This window comes from Aedes aegypti, chromosome 3, assembly GCF_002204515.2.
Source record: "Aedes aegypti strain LVP_AGWG chromosome 3, AaegL5.0 Primary Assembly, whole genome shotgun sequence".
NCBI classification, from domain to species: domain Eukaryota; kingdom Metazoa; phylum Arthropoda; class Insecta; order Diptera; family Culicidae; genus Aedes; species Aedes aegypti.
The window spans coordinates 174,822,726-174,841,217 of record NC_035109.1 but is presented as its reverse complement, the minus strand read 5'-3'; the positions used below and the strand labels follow the sequence as shown (position 1 = coordinate 174,841,217).

General features: G+C 36.9%; 1 protein-coding gene across 2 annotated transcripts in view; it reads right to left on the bottom strand.

Annotated features, from left to right (window-relative positions):
* LOC5567165 overlaps positions 1 to 18,492 on the bottom strand; it is a 77,758-nt gene that overhangs the window by 18,312 nt on the left and 40,954 nt on the right. For both annotated transcript variants that reach the window (XM_021853119.1, XM_021853120.1), the window contains 2 exons: positions 14,695 to 15,560; positions 4,450 to 4,949 (listed from right to left, as the gene is read on the bottom strand). In XM_021853119.1, coding sequence (XP_021708811.1) covers positions 4,450 to 4,949; positions 14,695 to 15,209 — 1,015 coding nt within the window. In that variant the 5' untranslated portion in view covers positions 15,210 to 15,560. The remainder of the gene's footprint in view (positions 1 to 4,449; positions 4,950 to 14,694; positions 15,561 to 18,492) is intronic.

Genomic DNA, 18,492 nt, shown 5'->3' with positions numbered 1-18,492 from the left:
ATTCTAAGCCCTTTTGGAAATTATATAAAATTTTGAAAAAACCTTAGAAGCCAATACTGGCATTGAAAGAGGAAAACAAATTATTACTAAATATAAGCGCGCACAATTTTAATTTAGGACTTACTAGTCAATTTTCTAAATCCTCATCAAGAAACTTCCAGAAAGTAGCTTATTATTCTTAGTTGGTTATTTAACAAATGTTTCAATTTAGCATATTTTTCTGACAAATGGAAAAATGCTAAGGTTGTACCAATTTTAAGACCAGACATCAATAAACTTTTTGAAAAGGTCATTTTGAAAAGAATGATGGCCCACATCAACGAAAATTCAATTTTTGTCAATGAACAGTTCGAATTCGCCATGGACGTTCGACCACTCATTAACTTTTACGTGAAACAAATTTGATCCGTTCCAACGAATCTGAAGGCTATTCTACTGTTCTTGCTCTTCTAGACATAGAAAAAGCATTTGACAGTGTTTGGCATGAAGGCTTGAAACTTCAATTTTCCAACATACATTGTTAGAATAATTCAAAGTTATCTGTCAAATCAAACACTTTAGGTTAATTATTAGAACTCCAGATCTGAAAGACTTCCTGTAAGAGCTGGTGTTCCTCAAGGTAGCATTTTGGGACCAATATTATACAATATTTTCACATCTGACTTAACTGAGTTTCCTCAGGGATGTCAAAAATCCTTGTTTGCGAATGACACAGGCCTCTCCGTCAAAGGACGAAGTCTGCATGTCATCTGTAGTCGATTGCAAAAAAGTTTGGATATTTTTTCTTCATACTTGCAAAAATGGAAAATTTCTCCTAATGCTTCCAAAACTCAACTAATAATATTACCACATAAACCGAAAGTTAATTTTTGGAAACTTTCAAGTAGACATGTTGTCACGATGAGTTCCAATAAATTGGTCAAACGAAGTTTAGTATCTAGGAATAACTCTAGAAAAATATTTGGCTTTCAAAAATCACATTGAGGGCATTCAAGCCAAATGTAACAAATATGTAAAATGTCTTTATCTCTTTATCAATAGAAAACCAAAACTTTGTCCTAAAAACAAGAATTTGATCTTCAAACGAATGTTCAGGTCAGCCATGTTGTAAGTTGTACCAATATAGATTACCTATTCTTCTTCTTCTTTCTGGCGTTACGTCCCCACTGGGACACTGCCTGCTTCTCAGCTTAGTGTCCTTATGAGCACTTCCACAGTTATTAACTGAGAGCTTACTATGCCATCGACCATTTTTGCATGTGTTGGTATATCGTGTGGCAGATACGAAGATACTCTATGCCCTGGGAAGTCGAGAAAATTTCCAACCCGAAAAGATCCTTGACCGGTAGGATTCAAACCCACGACCCTCAGCTTGGTTTTGCTGAATAGCTGCGCGTTTACCACTACGGCTATCTGGGCCCCGTTGATTACCTGTTGTAATACAAAAAAAAACTCTTCAGAGGATTTATTTTTTTTTTAATTCTGAAGCATCCTCCCTTGTATAGTACTAATGAATTACATAGAATATCCAATGTTGAAACATTGAATCAAAGGTCGAATAAAATTATAGATGGTTTTAGACAAAAATCGTTGTAATCTAATATTGCTACGATAAATGCATTTTTATTTAGGTTAAGCTAGGTTAAGTTAATTTTTGGGCCTTTGAAGTACCTACACAAAATATATGATTTCGTTTGACGCTACAAATAATCAAACAATTAATATTTTGTTCTCTTAAGACGCTTATATTTTATTGAAGTTTTCAAATTGCGGTGAGTGAAAATCAAAGTGAATCCAATTAATTTAAACTGATGGAATATTAAAAAGGTTTTCTATTAAACATAAATACTGTTTAAAGAGAAAGTGTACCAGTTATGGCTATAGTGGTTCCCTATTTGGCCATGTGTGTTTTACACAAAAAAATTCACATTTTGAATATTTTTGAATGTTTCAACATCTACTTCAACTACTTTAACACACTGAATGATAACAATTTTGAAAATAATTAAATTATCCCGTATGGTGAAATAGGGAACCATTATGTCCATAATTAGTACATCTATCCTACAGGTAGAACATATCGCCATAAACTGTGCTATACACGATAATATACCTATGAAATCATAAAATGGCTTTAAACAAAACTATGAAATTTAAGACGTTACTGCGTCAGCTATTTTATTGCTTTGTAATTTTAGTTAAATTTATGAGAACGTACAACTTATTGACTACCGTCAACCAATAACTATCGTGGTGATGTTCTTAAGTCTGCTTCTTCGAATTTCTATATGTGATATCAAGAACAGCAGCAACAACAGGAAATTGTTTGCTGTACGGAAATGAGCAAAGTTTACTTTGCAATCATTGTCGGTACGGCAGGCTGTATTAATTCATGTCAAAGTATTGCAGTGCATCTTCAACAGCTTCTACCTAACTTGTTCCGGTGACACTTGAACGTGAGGTAATGCAGAAGATACTTTGAAGCATGCAATTTGTTCAAGCAAAGTTGTTCCTACCCATTGCAAGAGTTCCCACGGTGTGCCTGGAATCGTTATTTAGGGAAAAATGTCCACCAATTCGGTATTTGAAGGGATGTTCACATGTTTTTTAATATTTGTAAACATTGTACTATTATCAATTGGTCGGTGTTCAGACAGACTGGACCAAGTGTTTTTTTTTAATAGCTTCAGGAAAACGTACCTCAGGCGTTGGAAACATCAAAATATTTGCCTTATTTGCTATAGTAATGGAACTCATCTTGTTGATGATGCATCTGTATCAAAGTTGCATAGGAAAAATCAGAATTGTTGGAGTTCTTCACGTATCTTTAGAACGCCAAAATTTCATCTAGTCCGGTCTGTCTGAACACCGACCAATTTGTAAACCAAGTATCTATCATTTTTGCAATAAGCATCTAAAAGATATTGTTAGGAGCGCCTAGTCAATCCGCAAGCCCCTCGTTCGTGAAGTACATACCCGTGCCCCAATCGAAGGATCGTCGCACGTAGAGAGCTGACCATGAACAATAGGTCTGTTCTGACAGACCGGTCTAACAAAGGCATTAGAGAAGACGCCTCACGTTTGTTAGTGCTAGAAGTCCAATTTAATAATGTATTATTGGAATTTGTTTATTAGTTTGGCTTAATATAGATAAATTAATTTCTAGTGAGAATTTGAGTTCGCTTAAATCTAATTTAAAATTATGAATTCACCTACACTACAGGTTACATGCAATAAAAAAGTTTGCTAATGTAAACATCTTCTTCTTCTTTCTGGCGTTACGTCCCAACTGGGACAAAGCCTGCTTCTCAGATTAGTGTTCTCATGAGCACTTCCACAGTTATTAACTGAGAGCTTTCTTTGCCGATTGACCATTTTTGCATGTGTATATCGTGTGGCAGGTACGAAGATACTCTATGCCCTGGGAATCGAGAAAATTTCCTTTACGAAAAGATCCTCGACCAGCGGGATTCGAACCCACGACCCTCAGCATGGTCATACTGAATAGCTGCGCGTTTACCGCTACGGCTATCTGGGCCCCTAATGTAAACATACGGCATTCGTATTGTTTGAGTTTTCATTAGGATAAGAAATTGAATGTCATAAATTGAAGTCATTATAATTATTATATTACCACTAACCAGGCTAAAAACAAGAATTGTGCTAAACAGCAAGATCATCAAACCCGCAATGCAGATGTTAATCACTTAATATATGCCAACATTTGATTGAAATTATGAGATACTAATCTAAAGCTATCGCTATCTTTCCTAGGAATTTATAATTCACATTTCTCCGATTATACGCTGGAAATAAATTCATAAATTCAACGGTTCACGGTTTTTTGAATTAACACCAGATGCTCGAATACAATATTTTTTGAATGGCGGATGCCAAATTTGCGATTTTTTTCATTAATAACGGTTTTAGCTACACCGTGCTGCACTATACTGCTATAAGCACATTTGTTGCAATTCTTATGCAACAAAGTCGGCGAGGCTGATGGGTGATATGGCAAGAAATTTTTTTATTTTTTTTCGGGATCGCATTTTGTACATCATTATTGGTAATGAGCAAGTCATATTTGCCAAGTTTTGTAATAAAAAAGGTTTTTAATATAGACCGGTTTGATTTCGTTGATTACTATGAAAATACAAATCGTGAATTTGTAATTTTTTTACACTCAAGTCTATTTATTACCAATTGATACCACTTCAAATGTAAGGCGCTATCTCGAAGTCATAGTAGGCTAACAATTCGTGAGAGAATTTGAATAAAATTTTATTTTCTGAATACACATCACCTAATTGAATGTGCCAAGAATCTACCTTTAAACAAATCCTAATTTTGAGGATGGAATAATAAAAAAAACAAGCTACAAACTACATCAAAGCATAAATCATCGTACAAGTAACGTCAAAATTTGCCTGCATGAAACTTTCCACTTACCCAACTCACTCCATATCGATGACTCTAGTTCCTTACTAAAGAGCAGCAAGCCACTAAGCAGATCAACTTGCAGATTGCTTTTGCTATCTAATCTTCCGAAGATGATTAACTCGGTCGGCAATATTTCACCAAGGACGCTAGCCACTGTAGGATGGTCTCGGTTGGTATACTCTAGGCTCTCGTCGTCCTTGGTGCGATGTTGGTTACTGGTATTATTGCTGGTTGTGTTCCTACTGAGGTTATCATCATTATTGTCTTGCGTCGACTTGGGGAAGGTACTGTTTGAATCGTGTGTCTCCTGCTTTGCGCCATTATTTATGCTGCTAGTTATAGGTTTTTTCCCACTGCACTTGGATCTATAACTAACGTTGGTGTACTTATTGTTCTTGGTATCGAGTTTCCTTTTTATGCTTGGTGCCTCGCTCTGATGAAACTGTTGGCTGTTTCCAACTGGAGGCTGACCCAACAAGGCAGATCTATTTTTGTGGCTGGTAGCGATGCTGAAAAAACAATATGGAGAAAGAAAACGAGGAAGTGAAATGCTATGCAAGTTTAATTGGGACGATAGATATTGGTAACAATGAAATTAGTGAGCTTCAGTCTTCCAAATTATAGCCCAAACATGGTTTCTCCTGAGAGAATTTAACTCATCAACGCCCAGTGATCTATTTTTAGATAAGTTTTATTTCTGAATAAACTTGAGAGTATTTCGATCAATTTGTAGGTGGAGTGCTTTGGTAATAGTAGTTTACGGAATAAGTTGCAGAATGATGATTTTTACAGCACGAGTCGTAAATTTATCCTACGAGACTTGCCGAGTAGGATAATTAAGACGAGTGCTGTAAAAATCGAGTTCTGCAACGAGTTACGTACAACATTTTTCCAATTTCGTAGAAAACCACTTGAGGGTATCTGAAATTATATTGGAAAACATTCACCATTATTTTACAAGTTCTGAAAAAGTGTGTATTATGATTCATTACGCAACTCAAAACAGTTGCGTAATGAGAAAACGTTGCGTAATGAATCATCACAGCACTGGTTTCAGTTGTGCAATGACTATTCCTGCGCTGCATATATATGTGCAGGAAAGTAGGCCATTTCATGACAGATTGGCGTGTTACGATGAGAAATTGCAGAAAATGTTTTTGCAATTTCTCATCGTTGTGGGCTGTTTTTCATAACGCCAATCTGTCATGAAACGGCCTACTTTCCTGCACTGAAGTATGCAGTGCGGGAATAGTCATTACGCAATTGAAACCAGTGCTGTAATGGTTCATTACGCAACGCTTTCTCATTACGCAACTGTTTTCAGTTGCGTAGTGAATCATTACACAACATTTATTCAGAAATTGTATAATGATGATGAATGCATTCCGATATAACTTTTGATACCCTCAAGTGGCCTTATACGAAATTGCAAAAAAAAGTTGTAAGTAACTCGTTGCAGAACTCGATTTGCACAGTTCCGTAAACTACTATTAAATTTCTCAAAGATTGCACATTACGTGATGTAATTTTTTTTTTGCCTCCGCAATGCTTAAACGATTTTTTAAATAGGGAGTCGATGCCGGTTATGGACCCTTTGCGTATTATGGACCCCCTACAGAAAAACATAAAATTAACACCCAAAGCAACTTTATTCCTATGAAAATCCACTGGGGGAACTTCGATTACATTGGTAATCAGCAGTTTCAGGCAAAATATTTGGTTTGAGACGCATAAATACAGATATTTGAACAGTTTTGTAAATGAAACCACACAAGAGGGTCTATAATACGCATTTCCAGGTGGGTCCATAATAGGCTCGTCGGCAGCGAGCCGGATTACATGGGAATCAAATAAAGGGTCCATAATACGCAACGTCAAATTTGTAAACAATCCTATTATTGTCCCCGGGAGGGTCCATAATAGGCATTCGGACAACAGTTTTTCAAATGCATATTTCGCTGAAAAAATCGAATGATTTTGTATGTTTCATAGACGTACTATGAAGTAAAGACATTGAATTTGTTGTTAGACTCCACAAAACGTATATGCGTCTGAGATATCATTGCGGAAAAGCGTCGAGAATGAATTTCAGCTACTAAGGGGTCCATTACTAGCATTGAAACCCTAGTATCTTCCCACAGTTTAAAGTAAATCGGAAGAAATTTGATTGTGTACACGTCATTTGAATTTTATATGTAGATTACTATGGAAAACGCCAACCTTTTGTGTCATAATATTTTATGAAAAAGTCCTCCAACTCATCTCATCGCAAAAAACCGTTCGTGCGGCCGCACAGTGCGTTGGATGTATGGATATGCGGGACAAAAATCAAATCTGGAAGATCAAGCCATTTGAGCACCTTGGAATGAAAGGAAAAGTTTATTCTGGTCAAAAGAGCTGCAATTTGCATAAATGTCATATAGTATACGCATAATCGCAAAACTGTCCTAAGCACCAATTCCATTATTTTCCAAGAAAAACCTTGTAATTAGTAATATTATTTCCTATAATGATGTAAGAAGTTATTTGCAAATATGTCTCTTCACATTCGTAGCTACAAAAGTGACTTATACGCCTTAATGCAAAAAATGCGCATATTTTCAAATTTTTCCAGTTATTAACATAGAATTTGAATAAAATCTTGGAAACTACGTTTAAAATATATTATTTTAAACATAAACTTGCTCTGGTGTAATGTCTGGTTCAGCTTTGACCACATAGCGTTGCGAGATTTTCGGATTTTTCAACACAAACATCTCATTTTCATACTTGTGCTGGTAATGGAGTATACCTAAAATTAGTTGAAATTCTCGAAGGACAATCTGAAAAACATGTCTGTGAGTGGGAACCCGGTGGAATTTTTTTTATCGATAACCAAAGTTACATGTTAGTACACCCCAACCTCTTTTTACGACCGTTATCGGGGGGTCGTAAAAAAATCGGTCGTAAAAAAATCAGGGTTATAATTATGTTTTTGAAAAATGCAATGTCTAGATGTGGAAATACTAGTTCGACATATTCGGCAAAGTTGAAGCATGGGTTGCTTGCCATACAGTCGGCCAAATCACAAATGTTCATGTGGCTGGCAACACTGTTTAAGAAGAATAAAGTAAAGATCAAAACCATCAAACTTGAGCGGAACAGAAAAATAAAATGCTTAGCAACATAGCAATACTCTTCAACTGTAATCCAGTTTTTCATGAAGGGTTCAAATTTTTTTTCGCAGCTGGCAACACTGCTCAAGTGAAATTGCGCCACCAAGCAGTACAAGTGTGCATGCAACTATTGTTTTGCGGATATCTCAGAATCCTGACCACTTAGAAAGATGGCGCCTTCGGCAAAGTTGTTCAGTAGCTTAAGGGCTATCATTATTTTAGCCAAGAGATTCGAGATGTTGCCACCAGGCGGCGCTAGTGAGTATACAATTTTTGTTTTCCGTATAGCTCAGGATCCTGACCACTTAGAAACATGGCGTCTTCGGCAAAGTTTTTCAGTAGCTCAAGGAATATCATTATAAAAGCTATGAGATTCAAAGTTTTGCCACCAGGCGGCGCTAGTGAGCATGAAACTTTTGTTTTGCGGTTATCTTAGGATCCTAGCCACATAGAAAGATGGCGCCTTCGGCAAAGTTGTTCAGTAGCTCAAGCGCTATCATTATAAAAGTTATGAGATTCGAAATTTTGCCACCAGGCAGCGCTAGTGAGCATATAATTTTTGGTTTGCGGATAGCTCAGGATCTTGGCCACTAAGAAAGATTGCGTCTTCGGCAAAGTTGTTCAGTAGCTCAAGGACTATCATTATTCTATCCATGAGATTCGATATTTGGCCACCAGGCGGCGTTAGTGAGCATAAAACTTTTGTTTTGCGGTTATTCAAGGATCCTAGTCACTTAGAAAGATGCCGCCTTCGGCAAAGTTGTTCAGTAGCTCAAGCGGAATCATTATAAAAGTTATGATATTTGAAATTTTGCCATCAGGCGGCGCTAGTGTGCATAGAATTTTTGTTTTGCGGATAGCTCAGGATCTTGGCCACTTAGAAAGATGGCGTCGTCGGCAAAGTTCTTCAGTAGCTCAAGGACTATCATTATAAAAGCTATGAGATTCAAAATTGTGTCACCAGGCGGCGCTAGTGAGCATGAAACTTTTGTTTTACGGTTATCTTAGGATCCTAGCCACTTAGAGAGATGGCGCCTTCGGAAAAGTTGTTCAGTAGCTAAGCGATATCATAATAAAAGTTATGAGATTCGAAATTTTGCCACCAGGCCAGTTCAGGATCCTGGCCACTTAGAAAGATGGCGTCTTCGGGAAAGTTGTTCAGTGGCTCAAGGACTATCATTATTCTAGCCAAAAGATTCGAGATTTGGCCATCTGGCGGCGCTAGTGAGCATAGATTATTTGTTTGCCGGATAGCTCAGGATCCTGACCACTTAGAAAGATGGCGTCTTCGGCAAAGTTGTTCAGTAGCTCAAGGACTATCATTATTAAAGCTATGATATTCAAAATTTTGCCACCAGGTGGCGCTAGTGAGTATGAAACTTTTATCCGAACCACTAAGAAAGATGGAGTCTTCGGTAAACTTGTTGAGTAGCTCAACTTTGCCCAAGACGCCATGTCTATGTAGTCAGGATCCTGATATATCCGCAATTCAAAAGTTTCATGCTCATCAGCGCCGCTTGGTGGCAAAGTTTTGAATCTCATAGCTTTTATAATAATAGTCCTTGAGCTGATGAACAACTTTGCCCAAGACGCCACCGTTTTGAATAGTCATAATCAAGAGCTATCCGCAAAACAAAAATTCTATGCTCACTAGCGAATCCTGGTGGCGGAATTTTGAATCTCATAATTTTTATAATGATAGCGCGTGAGCTACTGAACAACTTTGCCAAAGACGCCCCCTTTCTGAATAGTCATAATCCAGAGCTATCCGCAACACAAAAATTAGAAGCTCACTAGCGCCGCCTGGTGGCGGAATTTTGAATCTCATAGCTTCTATAATGATAGTCCTTGAGCTACTGAACAACTTTGCCGAAGACGCCATCTTTCTTAGTGGCCAGGATCCTGAACTATCCGCAAAACAAAAATTCTATGCTCACTAGCGCCGCCTGGTGGCACAATTTTGAACCTCATAGTGTTTATAATGATAGCGCTTGAGCTACTGAACAATTTTGTCGAAGACGCCATGTCTCTAAGTGGTCAGGATCCTGAGCTATCGGGGAAACAAAAATTCTATGCTCACTTCTGTAACTTCGACAACTGTCTTTTTCGACGCTTGTTATAGTCGTTTAAGTGCTTTGTAAACCTTATAAATACACGTTTCAATAGCCGATGTTATCTATAAACACTTGTGGATACTTATTATCACCGAAAAACATAACTTGAAATTTGATTTTTGTCTATGGAGCAACGCAATTTGCGCTGTTCGAACCCATTGTGGTATGAAGCTACATGCTCTCATTTCGCTTATGCGATTTTCCCTCTTCAAGGGACCCCACTCCTATTTCTTCCCATCTTTCCCTTCCGGAAGGGTGCACTAATGGCAAAAAGTTTGATATGTGTTACAAGAAAAATATAAAACATATCACGTGAAGAAATTCCCAAGCGTTTTAAAAATATATACATACTTTTTCGAAAATTGTTTAGCTCGGTGGCGTGGAGATCCAACAATTTGAATAAACCGAAACGACCCTTCCCTAGTTTTGACATGTACTAGCGATCAGTGGCATAAAATTGGAGTTATAACGATATGTGTAGATGGCAACCTAATATCAGTAAGAATTGTTCATATGGCCAAAAGGGAACAGCTATGTCCATAACAGGTACACTTTCCCTAGACACAATCATGGACTGACAAAATTGGGTCAGCACAGTCATTTTAGTTCAGTAATATTGGTAGAAGGGCATTTTAAAGCAGCCTCGGATACTACTTCCATTAAATTTGCAGAAAACTTTGAAACTGTAGATGTTACCTTAAAGTTTTGTATTGCATGAATGTGTTGATCCTTACTTTTAAGCATCTGCGAGGTTTGTCATGACACGACACATGTGCCTTTATGATGTAGAAGGTACTCCTCACATTATATGCAAATAGGCATGCCGCCATCATAATGGGGCAATCCTGTCAAGCCATCGACGTTCAAATTAATTAACCTTATTTCGCTTATGTCTGTATGATTCCTTCCATTACCTCCTAGGCGTCGGACTGTGTCGATTCACTGCAAACGTGGACTCTGCACCAATAGCCCAAAAACCGCAAGCATTGTGCTGACTGTGCGACTGCATGGATGTTGTCTCCATGGCACGGTGAAATTTATGTCTCTTGGTTGCAATTGTAGGGGAGTCTGGGGTGAAATGCACCAGTTAAGAAAGATGTGCTGATATTAAAACCAAGCAACATGTAGGATCGGTATAGGAGGCCCTTAGCCGAGTGGTTAGAGTCCGCGACTACAAAGCAAAGCCATGCTGAAGGTGTCTGGGTTCGATTCCCGGTCGGTCCAGGATCTTTCTGTAATGGAAATTTCCTTGACTTTCCTGAACATAGAGTATCATCGTTCCTGCCATACGATATACGAATGCGAAAATGACAACTTTGACAAAGAAAGTTCTCAGGTAATATTTATGGAAGTGCTCATTGAACACTTAGCTGAAAATCAGGCTCTGTTCCAGTGTCGACGTAATGCCAAGAAGGAGAAGAAGATGTAGGATCGGTATACCCTTATATTGTACTCCCATATAGTCGCACTTGTAGCTTTTTACGGCAGTTTTACTGTAAATTGTTGCAAAATGTTTTTTTTTATATATGAAGGTCAGTTATTTAAATACCATTGATGAGTTGTCATAGTTTTCATATATTTGTTACAAATTAAGATAAACATCTTTCAGACAGCATTAAAATAATATGGCTGGCTTATTTGTCGATATTAAACGAATATTTGTTCTTAACTGTGCGGCCATTAGTACACCGAATCTATGGAGTACCTTACCTCCTCCCTCTCATTGGTCTGCATTCTGACGTAGCAGGCGCCATTGTTGCCTAAAAAGGGTATCTGTATTTTTTACTCGAAAGTTGTTTATCCAAGAGAAATCAACAAGGTACATTTTGCCCCGACAGTCCGTATTACACCTGGCACCCCTACGTACTCGAATGCTGGACGTTTGTATACACTCTAAAATTAGTGCACGGTTCAGTGGAAGCCCACATATCCATCCGTTCAAACTGAAGTGCTTTTCTAGTCGGGTAATACTTAGAATAGAAATAGCTTGAAGTGTGGAATCTGCACGGTGATGAATGCTCTGAGGATTTAAATGCATCCATGGTACCGAATAAACAATTGGAAATTGAAGCGCAGCTCAGCTCTTGAATAAATAATTTAAAGTCGATTGAATTGGAAATTGAATTAACTGACTCTTCATTGTAGTCGCTCATGAAGATCGTTTAAATATTGTGATAGTTTTGAAGCATTTTATTTAAGAATGTGCTAAAACAATTTGCACGTTTTTTTGCCCAGACGTCTGATATTTCAATTATCTCTAAAGATAAAAATGCTTCAAAATTCTCAAAAAAGAGCAGATTTTAGATAGTTTTTAGAAGTATATTGAAAGACGTTTAATCACAGCAATTTTCCAATTTGTTCGTTTCAGAGCTTAAGGTGAAGATAAATCGAAGCCAAACCTCAAATTTTCAAGAGCATGGATCTGGAGAACCAAACATCCGTTTGAGCTGAAAACTTAATCGATTGGTCGCTCGCTGGTGGTGACCAATCGATTAAGTTTTCGGCTCAAACGGGTGTTCGGTTCTCCAGATCCGTGCTCTTGAAAATTTGAGGTTTGGCTTCGATTCATCATCACCTTAAAGCATCCCACATTTTCTTTTCGTAATCAATCACTAACATAGTCATTCTGACAAATGTTTACATTATAATTACAATGTACACTCTCGTGCAAATTTTGAGTTCACCCCCTAAAACATACAAATGAGTTTTGCCGTACAAAATGTTTGGGCGAACCTTATCTTTTGCATGGTAATGTACCATTACCCCACCCAGCAAATGAGAAAAGGTGAAATTGCTGCCATTTCAGCCATTTCTGATGGATTGGTTTCGTTTTAGTTCGAATGGTAACATTCACTCATTTAACAAAAACCATTAAGGCAGTTTTATTCAGCTACATGTTTAAAACATTTCAATAATTTTTATGAAGCAACGCATGAATGCTTACACAAATTTGGAGATACTTCAAAGCATGCCGTTAAATGCCAACTTTGTGTTTCAGCTTTAAAAAAAAATACACAAGCATGTATTCATAAGCTTTGTAGGTACTAATCAGTAATGGTAGTTAAGTTTTGAAGCTAACGTGTGATCAATCGTTTTATAATGCAACATAAAAATGGGTGTTTGGTGGAACTGTGCGTTACACTCGTCGTTATAAAATTCGTGATTGTTTGGGTGCTAATTATAATAAATGAAGAACTGTTTGGTGATGAAAAAAATAGAAAATTGCATTGAAAGTGATTGTGGCAGTTTTGTTAAAAACACGCACATAATAATACTAATATGAACCCTAAGTGGTACGTCTGTTTGTCTATGCTACTAGTTCAATGGTGGTTATAATACATTCTGTAATCATTTCTCTGAATATAAAAACTATTGCCTAGTTCTTAACACATTCATGATAAAAGTGTTCATTATGACAGCGAGTGCAGTAAAATTTATCGAAGTGATTTTATTTTTCTACTGTATCTTTGGCAGCATCCATTAATTACGTAACGCTAAAATTGGAAATTTTTGAACCAACCCCCCCCCCCCGTAACGCTTTTTGTATGATAAATTTCAAATTTTTGTATGAGCCGTAACGCTTGACCTCACTCCCCCTCTCCCCCTAGAGCGTTACGTAATTTGTGGATGCCGCCTTTCTTGATCTTAGTGCTAAATCGTTGTTTGATTATCTTTTAATTATTTAGTTATGATAACAAATGGTAAATGGTAACAAAAACGAATTAGTATGAAAGTAGTGTGATGTATTTTGATTTAAAAAAATGTAGCTGTGATAGTGAAGGGATATGATGGAAAGTATACATATATGATGTGTATTACGAAAATTAATGAGTGATAATCGGTGGTATTAGTACACTTTTTTATAAAATTTAGGGGAGAGATTATTATTGATAGGTGATATGAAAGTGTTAAAAACGAAAGTGACGACGGCAAAAGTGTGGTAATTATGTGACAGTAACTGATGAAATGAAATGGGGAATGAGGACCTTTCAATAAAACTATTTCGTTCTTCACTTCAACAACTTAAGTAGCATTTCAAGTCTTATCATAGTTTCATGCTAGTCTAGAATACTTGGCTGCAAAACTACGGCAAATCACATTCACAACTTCAGCTAGCTTATTTTTGGAAGAAATGTATTGTAAATCAGTTTGTATAACCTTCACCAAATTGCGATACAGAACAGTTTTCTAGTAATCACGTTTCCATGTATTTTTCAGCTATTAGCGATCAGTTTCGCAGGCGTCACGTATAATTTGTATAACATAGTTCTCGAATCCGTAATATTAATTCATGGTATACAGTATTGGACAAAACATTTGCAACTTTTTCGATTTTCCATACAAAATGACCAACTTTGATAAACTATATCTTGGTTATTTATGGACAGATTTGAATGAAATTTTCACAGAATATCAGACATTTCTTGAATTTTAACATATATTTTTGAGTGATTTTTCCAATCACAAGTTGAAAAGCAGTAACGGTTTGACTAAAGTAATTTTTTGACGATTTTTTATAATTGACATAACTAAACATATTGAAGGAATAGCTTCATGATATCTTCAGCAAAGTTGTAGATTTTGACGAGATGAATTAGTTTGCTGAAGACAGTTTTTGTGTAGGGCTATCAGATTTTGAGATAAAAAGTTTTGAATTTTTCGTCGAAAATAACACTTTAGTCAAACCGTTATTACTTATAAGCTCGTGATTGAAAAAAATATTTTAAAATATATGTTAAAATGCAAGTTATATCTGTTCTGTGTTCTGTGAAAGTTTCATTCGAATCGGTCCATAAATAACTGAGATCTAGCTTACCAAAGTTGGTCATTTTGTATGGAAAATGTTTTGTCCAATACTGTTTATGTTTAAACTGAAATCCTGTTTCTTAGAGTCTGTGAAGAGTTTAATGAAAACATATAATTATGTTCTAATACATATCATTGCAGAAAAAGAAATTGATCATCCTAACATACTAAGCACTTACCTTTTAATAATTACAAAATGTTTCCAGTTGATCAGCTTTAGCCTTTTGAAGATGTCGTTGCCCTTGTAGACCATCGATGGTTCAAGACGCATGATAAAGTCTTCCCCGCTAATGGAACTTGCATTTCCATTTTCTTCATTTCCGTGCCGAGCTTCCCGTTGTGTGGTACTGTTTGCGCTTCGATCGCTTCGTCTAATTCCATCGGTGCTTTTCGCTTTTCTTCCGTCACTTCCGCCCTGATTTCCACCGGATTCTTCTTTATTTGCCCTGGTAGCACCGGAAGCCACCAACTCAGGACGAAGGTAATTGCCATCTCCGGCGAATGCTTTCACTATCACATCGTTGGATGCTACCAGATCTCTCAAGCTCAAATTATCACTCACGTAATCGCTATCATCGTAACAAGCGCTATTAAACACGATAAAATCTTCGACATTCGACGAAACGCAAACGACAGAAACGGCCAGCAAGGATGATACATAAATCAGAAGCGGAAACAGCTTTGCACCAATCATTTTCTTCTATCCACTTTGGTTTTCTTGTTAACTTGCTTCACTCTTCCACCCCTGCTCGATTTAAATGTAATTTATTCCACTTACTCTTCTCCGATTTTACACTTTCAATTTTGGATGGCCATTTACCATTCGCAACAGAATGCTACAGACGGTTCACCTGGGGAGTATCAATTTGGTAGTTTTTCATAACGATGGCGTCTTTTCGGTGCATACGGCGGCGAGGTGGCTGTTCAACCTTATTGCAACCCAGCCGGAGGAACTCCAGAAGACAGTCATATGCAGAAGTGCTTCCTCTTGTGGTTGGGAGGGATATTTACGACTGGTGTAATTTAAAATGCCAGCTCTTCTTTGCTGCAACGAAAGCCAGAAAACGAACAACGGGTAATTGGGTGAGAATATCTGAATTATGTTAGAGGGAAAATTTATATTCAGTGCAAATGTACATTTATGACGGTTTCATTAAAAAGAAGAGGAAAAGTAGAAGGTAATGGTAATTTTCTCAAACATTAGTGGGCGAAAAATTGATTTCGAGAAAAGTGGGACAAAAGCTCGAATGGGAAGAGTTTTTTTTTAAGATTTATAACTCAGTTCAAAACAAATGTTATAAATATCATGGTGGTTAGAATGCTATTCAATTAAGAAATGTTCACTCCAAACATTATAGAAATTGATTGAGATTTGGAAATGTTATAACTATTTGTTGTGTTTGGAAGTAAAAATTGTAATTTTTGGCCAAACTTTCATTGCATGGAACGAAATAAAAACACAATCTTATTAATTTTTTTATGTAAGAGCGCTTCTAAGCCTATCATAGGAATGCTTTGAAGTGCATTAGTTTCTTGTTAATTTTGGGTACACTACAATTAACCCTGTTCTGGACAATATTGTTGTGAAAATTAAGTGTGTATGTTGCGCATTTAATATTTTAACAAGAATAGAGTCCTAGGGGCCTTCCTTAGCCGAGTGGTTAGAGTCCGCGGCTACAAAGCAAAGCCATGCTGAAAGAGTCGATGTCTTCAAGCACCTTCCGCAATTTAAACATACACATATAAATTTGTTTTCATTTTTTTACTAGTATCATTTCAAACATAACATTCATTTCATATATCTAGGTGTTCTGTATCGCGGTTAAATGCCCGAGCAATTGCTAGCGCAAATGACCAAAATGCAGATAGGGCACCTACAACAAAATAGTAGGTACCGCTGTATCGCGCTAGCAAAAACATTACTGCGGCACCAAAACATGAAACCAGTATCACTCTCGCGCAAGCAGTGGTAAATCATTAAATACCAATATGTATTGCAATGTGGAGATCAAGCAAATTAATAGTTGCATTTTGTTTCCTTGTACGTTCTTGGGATCTGATGTATTTATTTGAACAGAACATGGTGCGACTAAAATGGAGCGTCTCTCATTTACGTCACGCAATAAGTGGCCATTTTCATTTAACACACACCCTCCCCCACTATATAGCAATTTTTGTATGGAGACTTACAAAATTTTGTATGAATCGTTACGTTTCTCAGAACCAAGAAATGCTTTATGACCTTTCGGTTGTCACGCGTTTGAGCACCGCCAGAAGCAACACGCTGATGCTGTGTGTGCGGAACAAGTTTTCCTCCTGTGTGAACAATATCACAACTACGGGTCAGTTAAGAATATAACAGAATGCATATGAATTTTCGACAATTGATACTGAGTGATGTTATATCTTGGATCACTTTTGATGCACTATTGCAAAAAAATCAGAGCCTGACTGGAAAAACGGACACCGTGGGCATCTAGAATGATGTTATATCTTTGATCTGAGAGATTTCCAGAGAGGTGTTTTTCCAAAAGTTGGACTTTTTTTCAATAGTCGATGTTGATTTCTTATAAGAGCCATATATGCAAAAATAGTCATTTTTGCTGCACTATTGCAAAAAATTCAGAGCCTGACTGGAAAAACGGACACCGTGGGCATCTAGAATGATGTTATATCTTTGATCTGAGAGATTTCCAGAGAGGTGTTTTTCCAAAAGTTGGACTTTTTTTTAATAGTGCATGTTGATTTCTTATACAGGTCGTATATGTAAAATTAGTCACTTTTGATGCACTATTGCAAAAAATTCAGAGCCTGACTGGAAAAACGGACACCGTGGGCATCTAGAATGATGTTATATCTTTGATCTGAGAGATTTCCAGAGAGGTGTTTTTCCAAAAGTTGGACTTTTTTTTAATAGTGCATGTTGATTTCTTATACAGGTCGTATATGTAAAATTAGTCACTTTTGATGCACTATTGCAAAAAATTCAGAGCCTGACTGGAAAAACGGACACCGTGGGCATCTAGAATGATGTTATATCTTTGATCTGAGAGATTTCCAGAGAGGTGTTTTTCCAAAAGTTGGACTTTTTTTCAATAGTCGATGTTGATTTCTTATAAGAGCCATATATGCAAAAATAGTCATTTTTGCTGCACTATTGCAAAAAATTCAGAGCCTGACTGGAAAAACGGACACCGTGGGCATCTAGAATGATGTTATATCTTTGATCTGAGAGATTTCCAGAGAGGTGTTTTTCCAAAAGTTGGACTTTTTTTTCAATAGTCGATGTTGATTTCTTATAAGAGCCATATATGCAAAAATAGTCATTTTTGCTGCACTATTGCAAAAAATTCAGAGCCTGACTGGAAAAACGGACACCGTGGGCATCTAGAATGATGTTATATCTTTGATCTGAGAGATTTCCAGAGAGGTGTTTTTCCAAAAGTTGGACTTTTTTTTAATAGTGCATGTTGATTTCTTATACAGGTCGTATATGTAAAATTAGTCACTTTTGATGCACTATTGCAAAAAATTCAGAGCCTGACTGGAAAAACGGACACCGTGGGCATCTAGAATGATGTTATATCTTTGATCTGAGAGATTTCCAGAGAGGTGTTTTTCCAAAAGTTGGACTTTTTTTTAATAGTGCATGTTGATTTCTTATACAGGTCGTATATGTAAAATTAGTCACTTTTGATGCACTATTGCAAAAAATTCAGAGCCTGACTGGAAAAACGGACACCGTGGGCATCTAGAATGATGTTATATCTTTGATCTGAGAGATTTCCAGAGAGGTGTTTTTCCAAAAGTTGGACTTTTTTTCAATAGTCGATGTTGATTTCTTATAAGAGCCATATATGCAAAAATAGTCATTTTTGCTGCACTATTGCAAAAAATTCAGAGCCTGACTGGAAAAACGGACACCGTGGGCATCTAGAATGATGTTATATCTTTGATCTGAGAGATTTCCAGAGAGG